General features: G+C 32.9%; 1 protein-coding gene across 3 annotated transcripts; it reads right to left on the bottom strand.

Moving 5' to 3' along the window:
• Positions 1-9,182: 9,182 nt before the first annotated feature.
• On the bottom strand, positions 9,183-14,020 carry LOC108989660 (ethylene-responsive transcription factor RAP2-7). Of its 3 annotated transcripts, none has more exons than XM_018963351.2 (11): positions 13,626-14,020; positions 12,982-13,528; positions 12,650-12,675; positions 12,518-12,548; positions 12,326-12,413; positions 12,045-12,190; positions 11,771-11,815; positions 11,556-11,659; positions 11,273-11,403; positions 10,968-11,081; positions 9,183-9,645 (listed from the first exon to the last, which is right to left on the bottom strand). In XM_018963351.2, the coding sequence occupies exons 2-11, from the start codon at positions 13,488-13,490 to the stop codon at positions 9,385-9,387; spliced, it is 1,455 nt and encodes a 484-aa protein (XP_018818896.1). In that variant the 5' UTR covers positions 13,491-13,528; positions 13,626-14,020; the 3' UTR covers positions 9,183-9,384. The 3 variants fall into 3 exon arrangements, with proteins under 3 accessions (XP_018818896.1, XP_018818897.1, XP_035541438.1); XM_018963352.2 differs by having other exon boundaries at positions 13,654-14,020; XM_035685545.1 differs by lacking the exon at positions 11,771-11,815 and having other exon boundaries at positions 9,190-9,645.
• Between the last annotated feature and the right edge of the window lie 9,950 nt (positions 14,021-23,970).

Genomic DNA, 23,970 nt, shown 5'->3' with positions numbered 1-23,970 from the left:
TCCTTTTTATAATGTCATCAAACTATAAGATTTTATGGATTTTGAAATTAACCAAATATATAGAGAGAGATTAGTATTAACTGTAGAAATTGTAATTAATATAATTAGTTAACAGTAGAGGAGTTAGTTAACTAGTTATATTTTTTGTATTTCTTACTTTCCCCCCCTCTGTTCAAAGTGTGTATAAAAACAGAGTCTCGTGTATTAAGTTGAGCAATAACAATACATACAGAAAGATTTTTTCTCCATGTTCTTGAGTTTTTCTTTTATCATGGTATCAGATTAATCTTTAAATGGTGGATTCTTCCTTTCATTTCACCACTGCTTCTCCCTCTCCCGCTCTCCACACAGAGAACATTTCCAGTCCTTATTTTCTTCACCATAGTGATAATCCCGGTTCCATTCTCGTTACGCAGCCTCTTACAGGAGAAAATTATCATACCTAGAGTCATTCAATGATGATGGCGTTAACAGCTAAGAACAAGGTTGGATTTGCCAATGGTACTATTTCTCCACCCACTGATTCTGCTGATCCTTTATTCACTGCTTGGAATCGTTGCAATAGCATGATTCTTTCTTGGATCTTGAACTCCATCGCCAAAGAAATTGCTTCTAGTGTAATCTATGCCAGTTCTGCATTAGAGATGTGGCATGACTTGAAAGAACGTTTCAGTAAACATAATGGCCCACGGATTTTTCATCTACAACATGTTATTTCTTCCCTATGTCAAGATAGCTTGTCTGTGAGTGTTTATTACACTCATCTAAAGGCACTTTGGGATGAACTCCAGAACTATTGTTCATTTCCTAATTGTACTTGTGGTGCTTTAAACACTTTGATTTCATATCAACAGCAGCAATGTGTCCTTCAATTCTTGATGGGATTAAATGATAGTTTCTCGCATGTCCGTGGCCAAATTCTATTAATTGATCAACTACCATCTATCAACAAAGTTTTTACTATTGTGCTGCAAGAAGAAAGTCAAAGAATAATAGGATCTTCAAATTTCTCTTCTGCTGGACCCACTGCTCTCCTAGCAAAGGTTGATCCACCTCGTTTTACTAAGCCATATGTAAAGAAGGACAGACCTCTTTTTTCTCACTGTGGAATTCTTGGCCATGTTGTTGACAGATGCTATAAACTCCATGGCTATCATCTTGGCTTTCGTACCAAATAGAAAGTTGCAGTTGCCAACCATGTCTTATCTTCCAATGTTGATCCAACACCATATGAACCAATGCCTCAGTTGCCATTAACATTATAACAATGTACTCAGCTCCTTGCTCTTCTTAACTCAAAATCAAATTTTGATTCACTTATTTCCACATCTCAAACACCTCAAGTTGCTACTATAATTTCTAATCCTTTTTCTTCTCAACATATGTCAGGTAACATTTCTAATATTCTATCTATTTCAGTTCAGCCTTTCAATTCTAGTTCCTGGATTATTAATACCGGGGCTACAGATCATATTGTTTCATCCACTTCATATTTTACTTCCATGGTTTCAATCACCAACACTTATGTTCATTTTCCAAATGGCATGAATGTTTTGGTTTCGCACAAGGGCACTATAAATCTCACTCAATCCCTTGTTCTTCATGATGTCCTTTGTGTCCCAAATTTCAACTTCAATCTTATTTCCATGAGCAAGCTCACTTCCACACTTTATTGTATATTTCTTTTCTCATCTAATTTCTGCTATATCCAGGATCCTACTTGCTGGAAGATGATTGGCACAGCTAAGAAACAAGATGGCCTCTACATCTTACAACAAGTCATTGCAAGACCAGAATCTTTTCATAGAACATATGCTACAGCTTTTCCTGTAATAAATTCATCTCTTCATTTTCCTGTTATCAATAATAATGTTGAACTGTGGCATTTTCATTTAGGCCATCCTGCTTTCCAGAATTTAACTTTCTTACAGAATATTCAAGTTGTACCAACTATCACTTCTACATGTAATACAAATCATCCTTGTATTGTATGTCCTCTTGCCAAGCAAAAATGTTTACCATTTCCACACAGTTCCAATGTTTCAGACATTTGGGAACTTTTTTCATCTCCAACTATTGAAGGTTATAGATATTTTCTATCCTTTGTTGATGACTTCTCACGGCCTTGTTGGATATTTCTTATGAAATCTAAATCCCACACTCATCTCTTCATTCAGTCTTTTTTTAATATGATAGAAACTCAATTCAGTACAAAAATTAAAATATTTCATACTGATAATGGTCTTGAGTTTGCCATGATTGAGTTTTATGCATCAAAGGGTTGTTATTCATCAAACCAGTTACGTCGAAACACCTCAACAAAATTCTGTTGTGGAACATAAACATCAACACTTGCTTAATATTGCTCGTGCTCTCAGATTTCAGTCCAATCTATCTTTATCTTATTGGGGAGACTGTGTTTTAACAGCTACCTATCTCATTAACAGGTTACCTTCCCCTGTATTGAATCATAAAACCCCTCATGAACTTCTCTTCAACCAAACACCTTCTTACAATCATTTACGTATATTTGGTTGTCTTTGTTTTACATCCACATTGGCTTCTCATCGTTCAAAGTTTGATCCTCGAGCTAGACTTTGTGTGTTCGTTGGTTATCCTTTCGGTATTAAAGGCTATAAACTTCTTGACTTAGACACATTTGACATCTTTATATCCTGTGATGTTCATTTTCATGAACACATTTTTCCTTTTCATTCCTTTTCAGATCATAAATCTTTTTACTCTAATCAATCTCCCAATGTTGTCTTACCTCACAATATTTATGTTCATGATTTTCATGACTCATCTTTTGTTGAACCCTTTAATCCTCAAACACAAACCTCTTTTGTTGATATTCCATCATCCAATAATCTGTAGCCTTCCATTGATCATTTACCTACTTTCAGAAAATCATCTTGACCCAGAAAAATTCATGGATACTTGCATGACTATCATTGTCATATGGTCTCTTCTTCCATGCATATGCCTAATCTGTTAACTCATATGCCTGCTGGTAAGACTGTCATAGGATGTAAATGGGTTTATCGTATCAAATTTAAATCTGATGGGACTATTGAAAGATACAAAGCTAGACTAGTTGCAAAAGGGTATACACAACAAGAAGGCTTGGACTACTTAGAAACTTTCTCACTAGTTACTAAAATGGTAACTGTTAGATGCTTACTTTCATTGGCTGCTATGAATGGTTGGTGTCTAATTCAATTGAATGTTAATAACGCTTTCTTACATGGAGAACTCAATGAGGAAGTGTACATGTCTTTGCCACCTGTATTTGGCTCAAGGGGGAGTCTCGGGTATGCAAATTGCAAAAGTCCCTCTATGGCTTGAAACAAGCCTCTCGACAATGGTTTTTTAAATTTTCTTCTTGTCTTCTCAAACGTGGTTTTGTTCAGTCAAAATTTGACTATTCTCTCTTTACAAGACTACAAGGAGATTCTTTCATTGAATTGTTAGTGTATGTCGATGACATCTTAATTGCCAGCAACAATGAAGAATCTGTTTCTGCTTTCAAAACATTGATGCACAATGAGTTTCAGCTCAAGATCTTGGACATTTACAATTTTTTCTTGGATTAGAGGTGGCTCGTTCAGCCAAGGGAGTTTCCTTATGTCAAAAGAAATATGCATTGGATATTTTGAAAGATACTGGTTTCTTGGGTGCTAAGCATGTTTCTTCACCTATGGAACAACACCTAAAACTTAGTAAATCTGAAGGTTATTTGCTTCCTGATCCATCTGTATATAGAAGATTAATTGGAAGACTGCTGTATTTGACACTCACACGTCCAGATATCACATTTTTTGTGCATGCTTTTAGTCAGTATTTGGCAGCTCTTCGTGAACCTCATCTTCATGCAGCACATCGAGTCCTTCAGTACATCGAAGCCTCTCCTGGACAGGGTTTGTTCTTTCCTGCAACATCTACTCCTCATCTCAAGGCTTTTGCTAATGTCGATTGGGCTTTATGTCCTGATACTAGAAGATCCATTACTGGATTTTGTGTTTTTCTTAGAGAATCTCTTATCTCCTGGAAGTCCAAGAAACAACAAACCATATCAAGATCTTCTGCAGAAGCTGAGTATCGTTCCATGGCTGCTGCTGTTTGTGAGTTAACATGGATTAAAAACTTGCTTCAAGATCTTTGTACTCCACATTCAAAACCTGCATTGCTCTTCTATGACAATAAAGCTGCACTCCATATTGCAGCAAATCTTGTGTTTCATGAACGTACATAGCATATTGAACTAGATTGCCACCTTGTTCATGATCAACAACAAGTTGGGCTCATTTGCACTTTACATGTTCCATCTGCTCATCAACTTGCAGATTTGTTCACTAAGCCTTTAGCTTTTAGTTCCTTTTCAGTTATGTTGTCCAAGATGGGTATCATTGATATTCACTCTCCATCTTGAGGGGGAGTATTAACTGTAGAAATTATAATTAATATAATTAGTTAACAGTAGAGGAGTTAGTTAGCAAGTTAGTTAATTTTTGTATTTCTTACTTTCCCGCCTCTGTTCAAAGTGTGTATAAAAACAGAGTCTCGTGTATTAAGTTGAGCAATAACAATACATACAGAAAGCTTTTTTCTCCATGTTCTTGAGTTTTTCTTTTATCAATCAGAGATAGTTTGAGAGAAGAAGAATCAAACAAGGTAATAAATTTTTGTAGGGTGGTCCTCAGATTGGAGAAAATTAAATAGAAAAGGAGTTTGTGGCTTTCTTTGAGATGCTATAATATGCCAAAGTATCTAATTAGACCATCATATAATAATTTATGTGAGAATTAATATTGCTCCTTATTTTAATTATCGTGTGGATGAAAATATCAGTTGGGCGGGTCGAGGTGTAACATGAGAAAATCATGTGTATATATATGCATGACTGGTGGCCGGATGAATTGCCAGCTTACTGTTCCTAAACAGTACTTTCATGTTATCCTTATCTATACATATGGTTGGGATTTGGAGGCCCTTTGAAAGATTTGCAGACAAATATATATTGTGGCACCCCCCCAAACTCACAAGAAATCACTCAAAGTGCCCCACCCATGCATTGGCCGGCCGGGGTGTCACATTCAATTCAGTAGTACCATTGCCACACTTTAAATTGTTATTTTAAGAATCCAAAAAGATGTCTATCTAAATGCCAATTGATGCCTCACCAGTCACCACCCGAGAGAGAGAGAGAGAGAGAGTAGCCCTTAGGAAGCAGCTAGAGCCAAAGCTAACCCAGAAACAAACAAAAAAAGGAAAATGCATGCATGGGGGTCCAAAATTATATACCAAAGAAGGAGCTAGAGGAAAGGAGGATCACGTGGTAAAATACCAAGTTGGCCGGCGGACCACCACGCGGTGTTCGAAAAGCCAAACCATGTATGATCCAATTAATATTATGAGATATCTTCTTGATCCCTGATCTCAATCATGAGATTAGAGATCTAGAGCTAGCGTGTCCGTATAAGTTATTTCATGGGAGAAGTACGTACTATCAATAAAGGATACGTTCGAGGAGGAGGAGGCCGCCAAGTCTGTACGTAGGACAAATTAATAATTTCGAATTAGAGTTTTTGTTGAACAAATCAAGTTTAAAAGAGTACGTATCAAAAACTGCCTAAAAAAGGGAGGGAGAGAGAGAGGAGAGGTCATGTAGTACGTGTTTATGTTAAACTCACAAAACATACTTGCACAATTTAAGTATCTGAATATATATATATATATATATATATATATATATATATATATATACACACACATATAATTTCAGAAGAGAAGCTGAATAATTGTACGTATCCATTGGTTCTTCCGGGCCGCGGGCGATGTTGCTTTTATGAGGGTTTTGAACCATAATTCCACTCTTTTATCAACAAATATTCCTCTCCCGGCCACCTTTTTAGTTTCTTCATAGCCAACCCAGTGCATCATGCATGTTGAATCAAGATGAGAGAGAGAGAGAGTTAATTCAGTTATATAGTCTTTTGGGTTAGTTGCTAGAAACGGATCGCAAAAACCCTTATAAAGAGTACTAGTCAAAGAAAGCGGAAAGTGAATCCTGATCATGATCATTGGGATGAATATTCGTACTGTAGGGGTGTAAGAAAAAACCAAAAAATCGGTTAAGTCGGATTGGATTGGACCGGTTTGTAACCGATTTGGTACGATACCAGTTCTTAAAAATAAAAACCGATCTAAAATCGATGCAGTACTAATTTTTATATTTTGAAAACAGGTTTAAACTGAACCGGACCGATACATATATATTTTTTATTTTTTATATTATTATTATATATATTATATGCTATATTTCTAATCAATATAACATAAAATTCTAATCCTATTATTTAAGTCTATTAATTTTATGTTATAAAATTAATATACTAGTATAATTAGATACTAATTATATTATTTTAATCTTATTATTCAAGTTTATTAATCTCACTAATAAGTTAGACACTACTTATATTATACTACTATAATTGAATATTAAAGAATTAATAATTGTTAATAATAAATACTAAATTCTCACAATTAAGTTTAGTATTAAAAAACTTATAATATTAAACATTAATAGTGTCACACGTGTAAATGGCAGACCGAAAAAGGGGACTGGACCGGACAGAAACCAAACAAAAAATGAAAGTTTCAGTTTGTGATGAATCGGTTTATATCAGTTCTTAAATTCTTAAATATTTATAAAATATTTCTTTTTTCAAGAATTGAAATACGTAAAAAATGAAAAAATATTTATAAAATATTTCTTATTTTCTAAAAACTATTTATTTTCTAAAATATTTTTTATTTTTAAAAAATTTCTTTTCATGTAATTTACGATTGAAAATTGATTTTTTAATTGAAAAATTATATACACCATACTACCATCCCGACCACTTTCATCCCACTAAATATGATGCGGCACATTTATCTATTAAATGATCATTTATTGCATGCTTCTTTATCATCTAATGGTAATGAATGTGTCACATACTACTTAGAATGATCAAAATAGGATAAGGATGTGGTGTATAACATTACTCTTTTTAATTTATTTGAATTTTTTGAGGATATAAGTTGCGGAAAAATCCGAGAATTTATTTCGATGAGTTCATTTGATTTTTTTTCATATTTTTTTGTTTTTAAATATTTTTTAAAAAAAAAATTATAACATCATTAAAAATTATTGTTTTAATCATTAAATAAATAAAAATATATATCGAGACTCATTGGCGGAACATATTATTGGAACACCAAGCATTTTTCTTATTTTTTTAATTTTTTTAAAAGTTTTTTGTACCCATTTATTGGCCAATAAATCTTCACAACCTCCTCATACTCCACTCTACATTTTTTTTAATTTTTATTATTTTTTTTCTTTTATCAAATATTTATTATATGAATAATGAATAGAAAATTTGAAATAATTTAAAAAGAATAAACTCAAAAAAAAATTAAAAATTTAAAAATTTAAAAAAATGTAGAGTGTGGAGTGTGGAGTGTTGTAAAGATTGTGGAGCAAAACTCTTTATTGGCAGAGACACGTGAGAGAATCAAAAGTTTCTTGTCCTTTGGCCTCTCTTTTAAAAAAAAAAAATGGGGTCCCTCATTTGCTCGATAAAGAAAAATGGAATTAAATAACTGCTATTCTCTTAAGATTTAATATCATAGGGCAAGGTATTAATTGTCTTTTGATTCTAACTCTAGGTCAAAACATAATTAGATTGTGTTGTCATGATAAGATATTAAGTTTACGAGAAGTATTATTCAAACTCCCATGGTGGGGTTGGTTAAATAATCACATTCCATATTAATCGAATGATTAACACACTATTGATTAGGAGTGATACCCGCACCCACACCCCCTGTCCCGCTCCACATGGGTGGGGAACAATTTGGCCTCCCAAATCTCAACATTGGGGTGGGTGCTCTCATCCGAATGCCGAGAGGTGATTGGCCCCATGGCCGTCCATCCACTCCTGCCCATAGACGAAAAACAACTAATCAGATCATAATCAACCACCAACAAGACAATAACCAAAGCGATCAAACCAATGAATCACAGTGAATAAAAACCAACAAGAGATATATATATATATATATATATATACTGGTTGAGGGTGCCGATGAGGGGGAGAGAGAGAGAGAGAGAGAGAGAGAGAGAGAGACGATGACCAGTTGGGGGCGATAGTGCTACCATAAAACACTAAATAGAGAGAGAGAGTGTGTGTGTGGGGGGCACGAGGAAGGGAAGGGCTAGGGGGATTTTATGCAAACGAACGGGTCCAGTGTGGGTGGGCCTGGGCTTAGCCTAGGTCTCGTCCCCTCGTGGGTTCTCAAGTGCGACAAAGGCCCACACTCCCACATCTGATGACCGAGGGCCCTCGGCTGCCCAAGCGAGGACCAACCAGTTGGGTCTAGCGGAAGGGTGGCGGGCCCTCGCCGCCCACCCCCATATTGATCAATCCAAAGTTCTTAACATTTATAATTTTTGGCATGACTCTCAGATGTGTGATATAAACACAATATAAAATTAATCTGGTTGAGGATTCTTGCTCGTTTGGTTAAAGGAGTCAAACTAAGATTAAAAATTTAAAACTTACATACAATCTAAACTCAATTGGATACGACTCAAACTCCATGTGTGATGTTTATCACTATAACTTTTGTTGCAATATGTGAATCTAATAAGAATCGACGACTCGTGATTGAGAAGTCTAGCCCTATTTATTACATCAGTCGGATGAAGGTTAACTTATGATTCAAACCTTGACACAACTTGAACTTGATACAACGTGAATTACAAAAATCCCATCCAATTAGTAAAACTTGCTTAATCTAAACACAATTTTCATGCCTGAGAGAAGAGTACTTAGATATCGAAAAGAAAAAATGCTTTGGGACACACGGTCGTGGATCCCTCATATGAACAGGTGTGATGTTATTGTTCATATTACAGTCTGTGTACCATTCATGCGAGGGTTCGTGCATATATCCCCAATGCCCCTAACAACTTACAAGACTCTTCTTTGGAATAGTCATAAAACTTGTGTCATTTGCAAAAGACTAGAACTCATTCAGAAGCAGTAACTTTACACCTTTTCTCAGTCGGTTCCTTCCTCCAAATTGTAGATCATTCTGTACTATCTCTAAAATATGTCACATGTAATGGGAAGGGAATTATCATTTCTTGATTCATATATGAGCAACATAATGTCGTATTGGTTTATCCAAGATGCCGGGAAAAGTCTATTCTTTGCATTTGTCAATTGTCACAAAAGCATTTAAAATATACAAAGAATTTTGAAGACCACAACTGTTTTATTTTCCTCTTGAGATAGAGGGAAACTGGCTACGGCGGTGCCTGTGGTGGCTTCATCTGGTAAAAAACTTGTTTGGAGTTGGCGGCAGCTGTGTGGCTGATGGAGCAAAGCAGATATTTTGAGGCATTGTATTGGGAGTTTTTGATGGAAGAATAGCAGCGGAGGGAGAATTGGCCAAAAATGAGAATCCTGATGATGCTGCAGTAGAGAACAATGGCATTGGGGTAGCACTGACTTGGCCATGCATTTGCCATTCCCAATTGAGGAGTCCATGTGGAGAACCTAATGCAGTTCTCTTGTCGGTTGCTCTTTCCTGCCACAATGATCAGAAGTTTAGTTAAAATACAACCACAAAGGAGTTTTTGTGATCAGGTGAAGAATCTACAATGTGCACAATCAAGATTTTAATCATTTGTTGTTTATATGCAACTAGTGTCCAATATGCAGATGAATTGGAGATCACTTCCTCCCCATGGCTGGATAAAAGAACATTCAGGGCATTGAGTCATTAACTACTACACATTTATATATTGGAAAAAGACAACCCTACTGTCACAACAACCACCCCATAATTTCAATCATCAAGGATTGAATTCGCAGTCACAAAAAGTCAAGATAATTATTACAACCACATAGAGATTTTACAAAACTAAACTCACAAACTGACATGACTTCATGTAATACATTAGATTTATTTTACAATAAAAATAATTTTACAATCTGACATATCATATCAAGCCATATCAGTTTGTGAGTTAACTTTTGTGACATCTCTTTGAGGCTAAAAGCATTTCTCAAGTTAAAAACATGGATAGTTTGAATCCCCTAGTGGTTGGCTCAAGTGGTAAGAGCCTTAGACCCCGTTTGGATAGTGAAAATATTTCATCTCATCATTACAATGTTCTCAAATTTCATAAAATATAATAAACAATTCAACTTTTTCAAATCCCAAAACAATAATAATATTAAAAAATAATATTACAATAATATTTTATTCCACTTTCATCTCAATTCACTATCCAAACCGCACCTTAGTCTTGGTGGTATACTTCCTCCAAGTTTAAGGTTCGAACGTTTTCTAGGTGTCATCAGACTAGGGAAATTTCTTATTGAATTACCCAATGTGCACTTAATGGAAACTCCTTACTTTGAGCATGTGTGCCCCCAGGATTAGTTAGAACTTTCCTCTAGGCACCCGGTGCCAATAAAAAAAACATGGATAGATTGAAGGGGCACCAAGTGTGCAAGACCCCCTTGTAGTATCTTATTTCAAAAAATAATAAATGATAGAACCTAGTTCCAAAAAGGGAAAATCTTTGAAAACCTTCTCCTCGACCACACACAAGACAAAAAAACCTTCTACATAATGTATATAACTCCATTAGTAATATAATCTAAATACATTTGGCACCCTCTTCCTATAAACATCTCCTAGATCTGTCCAAGCATAGAGTCAACATAATATATTGAAGTTTATAAATAAAATTCAATGAACAGTATGGGTTTGGTTTACCATGTCAAGCAATTTTTGGTTGGTGCCACAAAATACTCAAAAGAAATGACATACTTTGTCTAATAGGTAATTGGTTCCGAATTATGAAACTAGAAAACTAGGAAACAAAGGGACAAATTCACCTCATTAGGAATGCAGCTAGGATATAGACCATTCCATGAGGGTGAACGCTCTGATGTCATTAGTAGACCTTTGAAATGTGGACCAGTTAATGTTGCATGCACATGGTTCTCCATCTGCAAAATAACAACCAATTACCATCCAGCATGCGTGAGGAAAAACTTAAAATGGGCCAACTATATTTACTACAACTAGGGTAACAGGATTTAGTATTTGAACCTAGCATCAAATCCTCAAGTACATAATCAAATTTTGGTTTCTCGTGTATACAAGGAAAAGGGAAATTAAAAATAAGTTTAAATTTTACCTTTGATGTCCTTTGACTGTGAGCGTCATAAGTGCCGGAGTGGAACTGAAGACAACCTTCATTCTCCTTTGAACCGTTGCCAGGTGAAGGAGGAGATATCCCCAAATTCAGATCAAGATTGTGGTTGCCACCTACACCAATACACGTCCAAACACAAATCAACAACACATCTTCCGGTACAGATGATTATGACAATTAGTTCCTCAGGAAATTATATACATAGATACATAGGCATGGATAAACGTTAAGTAAATATAAGAATAGCCACAGTTATAAATAATACCTGCATTACTGGCCTCAGATATCATCTCCCCTTCATAAGTACTCGGTTCAAAGTTGGTGACTGCCTCCCTTCCATTACATTTGATAGCTGCCTTGTCATAAGCCCTGGTTTCCATAAAATCAAAAGGTAGACACGTGTTGGAGTAGAAGCTAATGTGCTTGATAATTCAGGGTAATAAATTCAGTGCAGGTAGTGTAATTCATGATCATTAGGACCTTGCAGCCTCTACTTCGCTGTCGAACAGCCCAAGATATATATACCTGCATGCAAGCATTGTAATCTCTATGATGAAAACACCACACCTAATTATTTCTTTGTAATGGTCATCGTCTTAGATTTGTTTTTCCAAACAAGGAAAAAAAAAAGATAACTTAACTGAGAATTTAACTGAAATCAATTCTCAGTTCAAACCGACCACTTAAAACCGCTATATCTCTACTCTTAAGCAGGAAATAAGCTGAAATTCAAATTCCATAAATGTTTCCTCACTTTTTCCCAAGGAGCTGCCCCATTCGAGCTTCCCATCGGCCACATTTGTGTAGTGTCACTCCTCGATATTTTGAGCTCCCCCTCGAGAACCCGGTGCTCTGCCGCCTTAGTATGTGCACAAATTCCTCCTTGGTCAGATTCTTCATCTGTCCGTTTTTAACAAAATAAACAAATCATACCCAGCTTACAAATTCATCATTTGAAACATATTGATTCAGGTTGATCAGCAACACACGCATTATTTAACCAGCTTAAGATACTTATCAATAAGTAAATCTAACCTGTTTCAGATCATCCTCATAATCACTGAGATTAAAATTGATGTCGGCATCAACTCCCCTAAACTTAATAGCAGCACGATCATAGGCCCTGAATTCATGACTCCAATTTCAGAAAACCATTTAAATAAAAAACAGCCTCAAATTTAAATCTAAAATTAGAGACAACAGAGTTCCCATATATGACAACTTTACCTAGCTGCAGCATGAGCAGTGTCGAATCCACCTACAAAAATCCAACAAAATTTCCAAAAATAGAAAGTTATAACAAATACTTCCCCCGATAGTATAACTCAAATCAGTCAAACAAAACCATCAAATCCATACCCAAATACACTTGCTTCCCACAGTCCCTGCAACGAAAGAAAAATTAATCAACAAAAGGAATTAGACAAAAATTCAGCTCAGCACTATTACAATTTAATCAAATAACAATTCCGAACCGAATCACACATACAGAGAGATAAAGATCATTCCAACTGAAATACAGACAAGCAAAGAAGCACCTCAAACTAATAAATGAAAATCAGACTGAACTAAGCGAACAAATGTGGCAGAATTCATTCAGATTTAAACTCAACTAAAGCAAAAAACACACCCAAATTAAACTTAAAGGGTACTAAAAATAGTACTTGAACTAGATGAGAAGATTAACAGACCAAATATGGGATTCCCATCTCCCAGTCCTCCTATAGAACGTGACTCCTCTGTACTGCGAGCTCCGAGACCGAGGTCCTCTCCTACTCTTCTTCACCTGTTGCTGTTGCTGTTGCTGAACCACTCTCACCTCACCGAACCCACCACCCTGATCGAACGATAGGTCGATCCGGTTCTTCTTTGCTGAAGAAGAAGAGGACGAAGATTGACCCTGCCAATTTGGAAAATCCCCGTTCGCTCCTCCGCTTACAGGGAAGAGCTCCTTGGTGACGACGTCTTTCTCGCCTCCGACTTTTAATATATCGAAGTTGAAGGTGAACAGTTCCCCGGTGGCGCGTGTGGAGCACGAGTCGTCTTCGCACACGTCGGCATTGACGATCGAAGAGTTTGAGGTCCCCGATTCGTCCAGTTGGTTCCCGGCAGAACCTTCTGTGAACTTCTCGAGGAAATTCACCGAGTCTTCACCCGCAGTCGAATCGGCCAAGACCACATTCAGATTAAGATCTAACATCGTGCACTTCGTCTTCGAGATTTCAACTCTGATTTTAGCTATAAAAAAAAATAGCAACCACTTATTAGCTTTAGGAATGGCTACCTATAACCATTAAACACCGATTAATGGACTCTTCAATGCAAAGAATCCAACCGTAGAGATCGATGGGATCAGGAACTACCAAGGTCTTGTAACAACACGATCGGAGCTCAGAATTCGAAGGAAGAGAGAGAACGAGTTCGGAGAGATTTTACAATCGAGAGTTTAGACAGAGATAGAGAAAAAGCTAACACGACGTTTTTCAATGGGTATGAGAGGTGATTGGAAGCGCGTTTTCTCTCAGTAAGGCCACCGGAGAGAGTCGCCGGAGAAGCTTGCGAGGAGAAGAAGACGGTCTAGCTTTGACTGCGTCTTTTAGATGAAGAGCACGTTAAGCTTTAGCAAGTTGCATTTGATATGAAATCGTCGATGCGTTGGGCGCCGGAGCGAATTCACCGCCGACTATCTGATTCAATGGCAGAGAGAGCGAGAGCGAAGAAGAAAGATGGGACGTGTGAAGGAACATTTCAGACCCATTTTAAGAGGGAGGGAATATATAAACATTTTCTCACTCATAGTGGCGACTGGTTGGATCGGTACCCGGTTGTTCATATTGTCAAGTAGAGACTTTTTTTATTTCTTTAATGGCTGACCCTCGGTCTCATAGACGGGAACCGTCTATAACTACCAAATCATTTTTCAGGGAATCCTTCTGAAAACTTTTACTATGTGTTCTTATTTATCAAAAATAAAATAATTATATATATTTATCAAAATTCTTCATGATAACTTTCAGTATTTGGTCTGCAATATTGATCAATACTTATGAATCTAGCCATATGTCACTTATGTAGCCAACAACATTATTAAATAATTTTTCTTTTCAATAATATTAGATATAATTTTCCATTGTGTAATTCTTACGAGCTCTATTTAAAAAAGTATAGTTTACTATGTGTATCTCAATTTTTTTTTTCTTTCTTTAAAAAATATACGAGATTTGTATATTCTAGATCTATATAAATCATTTTCTTCTCTTTAAAGTAAGATTTTATATATTACACGTTCATCTCAATTTATTTAATGATATAGTATTTTTTATGATCTTTTGAATTAACGATTTTGAGAAAATGGTCAATTGTCAACAAATAATTAATATCATATTAATATAATAAAAAATAATTAAAATATGAGTGTTATATATACTATAAAATAATTAGAAATAAAGTATGTGGAGACCCGAGAAGGTTATGAAGTTGGATTTTAATAATCCTTTGTTAAAGCTAACAACATGGGCAAACACGTAAGCAATGACAACACCACGAATTTTATGGCTTAAAATAATTAGGCCATTTTTAAAAATAAAAATAAAACCCAACAACAACGACAACATTAAAAAGAACGTGAGTATATATATATAAATAAATAAATGGATTAGGATACCTAGGTTGAGAGGGTAATAGCCGTACACGTCGGTACCTGCCCAAACTCTGACAGCTGTGAAGCACTCCCTGCCCGAGCTGCCCCCACCCAATCAACGATAACGAGTAAAATTTTTGGCCAATAGCTTGCATAAAAATACAGCATTATTAGTTAATCAGATATTCTCAATATATTCGGCTATTCATTATTATTATTTTTTTATTATTATTATTTAATATTTTTTAATTATTTTTTTATTATTATTCATATGATACTTCAAAATATCACACTGCTCAAATGCAACATATATATATATATAATATTTTTAACTAAACTTATTTTCACTGAACAAATCTGACAACCCGAGTTCTTGGCCAAATTATATTTTATCCATAAAATATTGAAAAATAATATTTATAATTATGAGTGTATAAATTTCATATAATCATTTTAAAAAATAAATAAATATGATATTTTTGTAAAAAAAATTAATTATTTAATAATAAATCTGATTCTTTTTAAAATAATTATTCGATACTTACACACTCAACAACTATACCAAATATTACTCTAAAATAATCATTCCCCGTTTATTCATCGCACGCCAATAAACTGGGATCGATTGGCCGATGAATTTTGTACACTACTCAAATACCTGGACATGCAAGTTGTGGTGCTTGTGGTGTGCCCTGGGCACTAGTCAATCCCTCCACATAAATGATCGAGCAACCTATATAAATATAAATAAATATATATATGAAAAAATTTAATTATAAACGATTTTACCTACTAATATACGCACCCATTTAATATGATTGGTCAAAAAGTAAACTTTATTAAAAACAGTACTAATTTAAATCTAGAATATGAAGACAACAGTATTAATACCAAATTAGTACGTAAAATTGCTTGTACATAACAAAACTATATATATATATATAAACGACCGTTAGAATATTACTGTTGTAAAAATATGTCCGTTAAAAAATTCTATCCATTAAAATAATATAAATATTAAACAATTAATATTTATTTTTTTAATAATAAATAAATATTCTAATTAAAATTAGAATTAAAATAAATAAAAATACTAAAATCAATGTTTTAATAAAATAGTATTAGATTTAGAGAGTTTGTTATTTAATGTTATTAAAAACTGGCTAACTAAATTTATAAAAGTAAATTTCTTAGTCAAAATTTGGTCAAATTTTAGCTAGACCACTACTAATACTCTAAGGACTGTTATATTTATTAGAACAGTTTTACTACTCATCATTTCCATACACCACATATCACATTTTTTTTATTTTATTTTATTCTTTCTAAATTAATTGAATTTTTCTACTCATCATTCATACACCACACATTTGGTAAAAGAAAAAATTTGTATAATATGTGGTGTGAGGATGCTGAGTAGAATTTTACATTTTTGTAAAATGATATTATTTTATAAGATATTATACAAAAATACTCATAATTTAAAATATAGTTATGTAAAGTGTTGTGAAAAATATTGTGGATAAATTATTTTCCTATAAAAAATACTTATTCAATTTGGGGCGAGCGGGTTGCCACCCATCGACCATTGGGCGGGTTTGGGAGACCCAATCCCCACCCTACTCTCATAATCAATAGGGTCCATTTAAATAGTAAAAGTATTTTATTTTATTATTATAATTTTATTTTATTCTCATTCTAAATATAATAAATAATTCAATTTTTTAAAATTTTAAAATAATAATAATATTAAAAAATAATATTCTAACAATACTTTATTCAACTTTAACTTTCATCTCATCTCATCTCAATTTGTTATCCAAACGACACATTAATAATTACTTCCTTACGTCCCTTTTATTCATGATTAATTATGTACCTTTTGTAAGGATTTAAAGAAAGGTAAAGTCATTTGTGTGTTTAAAAAACTAATTAAAGTTATAATTAGAGCATACTAAAATATGAGAAGCAATTTTTCCTCCCAAGCAAGGTGAGATTTGCGCACCACTCTCGTATTAAATAAAAGTATTACATCCAAAAAAATGTTAAAAATTCTTAATACATATATAAACTTTTTATTACTTTGATTAGAAGATAAATTTATTTTTTATTTCTTGTTGGTGGGATAACTTTATACTTATGTTGTTCAAGGATGACAACTAATCTATAAGGCCTAGTCAATATATCAATTATCATCTGACATCCTCTAATACTAAATACTAAGTATAATGTCCAATAAAATTAATCGAGAAATATTTTAGAAATTTCATAAAAGTAAATTTATAAATTGACGTAGGTTAATCTGATACATTAGATTATAAAATTATTATTATTGTAAACTAAATCTAATATATCACACCACATATAATTTATAAGTTCATTTTTATAAACCCCATTGCCGTGGTAGTAATCAAATTAAAATTCTCTAACACTTATATAAGCGTGTGTATAAAAGTCTTCTTTATTTTACATTTATACTTCAATTGTTTGAAGTGTAACCACACTGACAAGCGTAACAAACTTTTTTTCTGTGTCAATGCACACTTTACACAAGAATGCTAGGAAGTTTACATTGAGATTTAATTTTGTAACTTAAAATAGCGAGTTTTGTTATTTATCATCACGCACATTACACATTATAATTATTTTTATTTCTTTTAGAAAAAATTATTTTATTTTTTTTAAACTAATTGAATTACTCTGCTTATTATCCATAGATCACATATTTAGTAAGAGAAAAAATTAAAAAATTATGTGTGGTATGAGAATGATGAATATAATTTTTCAAAGAGAGCGTGAGAGAGACAGTGACAGAAGAAAAGCAAGTGTTATACATGTTGGTTGAGCAGAATTGGACAGTAGGGGATACATTAATGAGACTTTTTTTTTTTTAATACATGAGGAGGGGAATTCGATCATTGCTTCTCCTAGTAAGAAATTAAGGTGTTGTCAATTAATTCAAATGATCTTGGCGATGCATTAATGGGAATTAAGTGACTTGACAAGGGCAACCTGCCCAATAAGATAAGAGTGATGCTAGTGTGCTGCCCTTGACCGCTGGTCGTGCCACTAATATAAATTCTATATTTTATTTTTTTTATTCATTTATTTTCATATTTTTTAAATAGTTTTAAAAAATAAAAAATATATATAAATACATTAAAAGTTACTTTTTAATTAATAATTAAAAAATTAAAAATTAAATAAATATATAAACAGTCAAATGAAGATACAAACTCATGGACATATTAGCATTTTCCATGAGGTAATAGCATCCGGTTTTGTTACGGTCCTCGGTAGCCGTTCCTGGTGGTGTAGGTCTGTTACTTATTCCTCCAAAAAATTAGTTATTGAAAAAAGGGAGGCGATGGGAGAATAAATATAAAGCAGCTAGGTATAGTTGTACAGATCTTCCATACTTTTTTTGAAAATGTGTATTATTTATTAATAAAAAAATTCATTTTTCATGTAAATTTCTTATTTATTAATTTTTTTTTAAAAAAAGTATGCGCATATAATTTTTAGTAAAAATATCTCGTTTGTTTTCGTAGATGAGATGAGATAAATTGATATGAAAGTTAAAAGTCGAATAAAATATTATTATAAAATATTTTTTTAATATTATTTTTATTTTAAAATTTAAAAAACTTGAACTGTTTATTTTATTTTGTGTGAAAATTTGATAAAGTTGTAATTATTAGATGAGTTGAGAATGATTGTGAAAACATTATTACAACTTTCTCAAGAAACCTTTCAACTCATTTTATCTAATCATTACAACTTTCTCAAACTCTAATACAAAATTAAAAACACAATAAACAATTCAAAATTTTCAAATATCAAAATAAAAATAATATTCTAATAATATTTAATTCAATTTTTAATTTTCATTCCTCTCAACCCACCGTCCCATCTCCTAAATTTGTACAACATCATCTTCTATTCCTCCGTCACACTCTTGTGCTAAAATGACTATTTTTTTTTCTTCACGTAAAAATGATTGAAAGCCATGAAGAGAAACCCGACCAAGTTTATCTCCGAGTTTTCTGAATTTAGTATAAATTTGATCATCTGGAATTAGTACTGTTGAATGAAGGAAGGAAGCAAAAGAGTAAAAAAAATAATAATAAAAGAAAAAGGTTGCGAAATGAAATGGAAATATACTTCTCTTGCTCCAACTCTCTGGGCTCATCATGGGCAGCCTGCATGTGTAGTTGGATGATGGAAGAGAGGACATACGAAAGTTTTCTTCCTCTCGGTTTGCTCGAGGCTGGCGGCCAGTGGTGATGCGCAGGAGGTGGCATTGTTGTTGCACAGTGGATGTTCAGAGGTAGTAGGCTGCATCATAGTGGCTGGGCAGTGGCTCAGAGTATGGAAAAACTTTCGGTGCCCTGTTTTGTAATAAAAAAACATAGGAAGAGTTGGTCGTGGTGGTGTAGGTTGCGTACATGGTTTACGGCAATGCTTCTATGTGTGGACGGTGGTGCATGCATGGAGTGGTGGTGCTGCGTATGGCTGAACTTTTATAGGTAGATGCACAGTTGCTGAGTTGTAGTGGTGGGCTGAAGTGAGGTTAAAAATGCGACATGAGAGATATTGGGAGCGCCATAGCTATAACATCACTAAGGAGAATCCCTCCTATGATGATTCGGATGAGATGTCTAGAGAAGGAATTAGGTATGCACCACTTCCACAGTGTGCTCTTCTCGCTCTTTAAAAAACGATTTGTTTTCTCATATTTAAATCTCCCTCATTATCCCGTACTCCCCATTTGTTCTCACATCTCATTTTCGTTCGATCAATTGCAGCACTCTCTTATTGAGAATTGCCGCTCATCTCACTAAGAATTAGGGGTGGACAATGGGGCCCCGCCCCACTTCCGCTCTGCCCCTGCATGGCGGGGCGGGCAACCCTGCTCCGCCCATGTGAGGGCAGGGCCCCCCGCCCTGCATCTAAGGCCCCTAGCGGGGGCAGGTGGCGGGGAGGGCCCAACTCCGTCCCGCATTTCTCCCGCTTACATTTATATATATATATTATATACATATATATAAACATAAATATATATTTATATTTTACAAATTATGTATATATAAATACATATTATAATTTGTTAGACTTGTTCACAAAATATGCATTGATAAATTTAAAAATTACATAATTTAAAAACTAATATACTACAATTTACACAAAATATGTACTCGTAAATTTAAAAATTATATTGTTTTTAAATTATAGTCATATTTAAAAAATTTTAATTTATAATATGGATCTAAAAATGTATTTTTAATTACTTTTACACTTAGAAATAATTTTTAAATCAAATAAAATGTAATATTTTTTTTTAAATAGAAGAAGGCAGAACGGATTGAGAATCTGCCCCGCACACCCGCCCACTAGGGCGGGGGAAGGGGGTGAAAACCCCACCCCCGCCCCATGTGGAGCGGGGTGCGGGGAAGGGGTGCCCCCGCCCCATAGGGGACGGGTAGCACCTCTACTGAGTATCACCACTCATCTCATTGCGAATCACCGCCCTTCCTAACAACACAATTGATGGTTGTGATTAACAGAGAACATATGATGGGCATAAAAATCCGACCACTTATAAAACAGGTGGATGGAGTTATTAACGCGAGGATGAAGGCTAAGTGAAAAATATTTTGTACAGTCTTAACATATATAATCTCGCACAATCAATTTAAGAAAAATGAGTCAACCAGACTATCATTTAAAAAAGAATGATTTTCACGCAGGTTTTAAATATATTCTACCTTTTTAAAAATAGACAATCAAAAATTTTCACATCATAAAACTGTAGAAATAACTTCAAAAAAACTCCTAGTAGTACAATTTCACATCCAACTCTTTCTCTGTATATATATCATCTTCATAGAAAGCAAATCACAGGAAAAGTTAAAAAGATAAAACATATGTAAAGTAAAGGTTGATCAAATCGATTTTGTTTTTGAGGTTTTTTTCTAAATCAGAATGACTAATGAGATCAAATCATCGAACCCTACCAACCCCCACTACATGGAATCATGGATATTGGATGGAGGCTACGGTTGTTGGGGCCGGCGTGGAAATGTGAAAGATGTCAGAGCATTCTCAAACTGTTTTTTAAAAATATATCATCAAAATTTATATTTTTTATTTTATATATTAATTTTTATAATATATTATTTATTAACTTATCTATTTTTTTCTTCAAATCATTTAAATAATTTTTTTATTCTTTTTAAACAGTTCTTCTAATTACCAATAAATTTACAATATCCATATATTTTTTATATTTACAATATATTTTTATATACAATGTAATATAATTTAGTATTGTACACACAAAATAAAAATATATATAATCCAGTTAAAAATTAAATCAAAATATGAAAACATTGGATCAAAAATATTTTTAAGATGGAAAAGTCTTCTTACAAGCAAGTTCACGCACCGATGCTGATATGTAAGGTATTCATTTGATGAAACGGTACGAATTAAATATGAAAATGATTTTCGTGAGATAAAGGACATTCTTCTTCTCTCAAAATTTTTATTTTTTTATTTTTCTTTTCAATAAAAAATTCCTTGTCAGTGTTAGTACGCGGTTTAGTACGTCAAACCGCTCGAACCTAACAAGACTCTTCCAAGATATATTTTCAGAAGAAAATGAAATAGAGGTATTTTAAATGATGAAAAGTAAAAAGAAATTGCTTAGTTGGTGAAAATCAAAGTAAAAAGAAACGAGGGAGTAAATGAAATATAAATAATAAAAAATATTTATAGAATGAACAGTACCCAATACATGGGATTCATTTGTGTCTTTTAACAACCATTTTAATCTTTTTATATCGATAATAGTTATTCTGTGCTGCATATATTAATTTACGATAAAAGCTTGTGTCAAATCGTTTTTTTTTTTCAGATAATTTAATAAAATAACAAAAAGAAGACTCTTAAATTATCGGTTTCACAATTTCCTCATTTAAAAAATACTCAAAAACTTGTGTCTAAATATATCATAAATAATTAAATCTATATATTTTTATTAGTTTAAACTTTTGAGATAATTCGTAATTCTACACTATTAATTTAAACTTTTAGTGTATGATTTCAGAATATATATATATATATATATATATATATATGTAAATATAAATAGCAGCATATGATATGCATGGGTTAGGATGTCAAATGCTTGGTGAATTGTATCAAGTGTCTCGTACCCGAAGCGGGGAATTTATGCTCTAACGTCGCCGAATTTCGATTCCAAATTACTCTGTTTTTCAAGAGATACCAAACAAGACATTATTAACGTAAGAAAAAATCTATTCATTATCTTAATTTTTATCATATTCTAATCATTTCATGATGTGACATTAAATGATAGGTTCATAAATAAAATATAATAAATAATTTTTAATTATTTAATGTCACATCATAAGATAATGAAAAGATGATTAAAATTAAAATGATGAATAATATTACTCTGTAATGTAAAACATAAGCCGTCTCTTACCGACAAAAACTAGAATAATTCTTCGGCATAAAACAAACCATCTTCTGACTGATGCATCGCCGGGGTATGATTTTCGTGAATGATCATGGGACTCATCACTTTGGTGTAGTTTGTTTTTATATTTATCTCAATTTATATTATTTTATTTAATAATAATAATTTTTTAAAATTTTTATATAAAATATAATAAATAATTTAATTTTTTAAAATTTTAAAATAAAAATAATATTAAAAAAAATCATTTAGTCTCTTTCTCAGGACGAGAAACTACCACGTTGCTTGAGGAATTAAACAATATGAACCTTCAATTAGACGCAAACTTTGACCAAGGGCAGATTTCTTCGTACGTAGTCCACGAGGATTGAAAAAATAAAAAAACAAATAAAATAAAAGCATCTAGTCTTCTCTGCCTCTGGTTATAATATGCATGTGATGGGAGGGAAACTTTGAAATCTAGAAAGAAAACAACAAATTAATTTTCCATTTTTTATGTTGATTAATTAATTATTAAATGAGTTAGTAAAGAGATTACACAGAAATGAATGTCATCGATCAACGAGAAATGGTTTACACATTTTTAAAGTGTATAACTTTACCTATTTTATTTGAAAAAAGTAGACAAATTTATGATCTACTTAACAGAATTAATAATATACGACATTTATAAACTCTAAAATTATATTTAATAATATTAAATAATGTTGGAGATATCACGAGGATATGTTGCATGTAGACCCATGCACCAAACATAGCCTTTTCTCCAAGTGTGTTAAACACGTGCAATTTAAAGTTTTTAAAAACAGCCTGCTAACGCATATGATAATTTTTTAATTATTAATTTGGCATATATAGGCAAGGTGTTGGTCGCTGGTTCGAACACGTCTTCGGAGACTTTTCTTTTTCTTTAAAGCACATTCGATTTAACATGTTTGCTTGGGAAGTCGTGTCTGTCCCATTAATTAACTTTATTCTTTGGATTCCATGGCTATCATGAATTTAGGTTCAGTCATAAAATAATGGAAACTATTCATAGCATTTCACTTTGCTTGAACCCTTTAAAATCAGGATAATGATTCTTCATTCCAACCCTTTAGTTGTCTGTGTTTTTAGGCCAAACTAATCAGGAATGCCACTTTTAAGATAGTAAGTCGAGATAAAAATTAAAAATTAAATAAAATATTATTAGAATATTAATTTTTAATATTATTATTATTTTAAAATTTAAAAAATTAAATTATTTATTATATTTTATGTAAAAATTTAATAAAATTATAATGATGAGATGAAACGCTTTCTATATCCAAATAAGTTGAAACCATTCCATTTAGAATATAAAAGAAGAAGAAAAAGATCGCTTTTGTGTTTTGTGATCACATAATTCTTCAAAATGATAAGGTTTTTAAGTATTTTAGGATAACATTCCTTTAGACTTTTGTGATTTTAGAGGAAAGTCATGCATGTGTATGTAGGATGAAAATTGTTAGATCAATTTTGTGGTGAGATTGGTTTGAGTTTAAATTTTTATAC

The sequence above is a fragment of the Juglans regia genome, chromosome 14 (assembly GCF_001411555.2).
Source record: "Juglans regia cultivar Chandler chromosome 14, Walnut 2.0, whole genome shotgun sequence".
In the NCBI taxonomy this organism is placed as follows: domain Eukaryota; kingdom Viridiplantae; phylum Streptophyta; class Magnoliopsida; order Fagales; family Juglandaceae; genus Juglans; species Juglans regia.
This window is presented reverse-complemented; position numbering and strand designations above follow the sequence as displayed.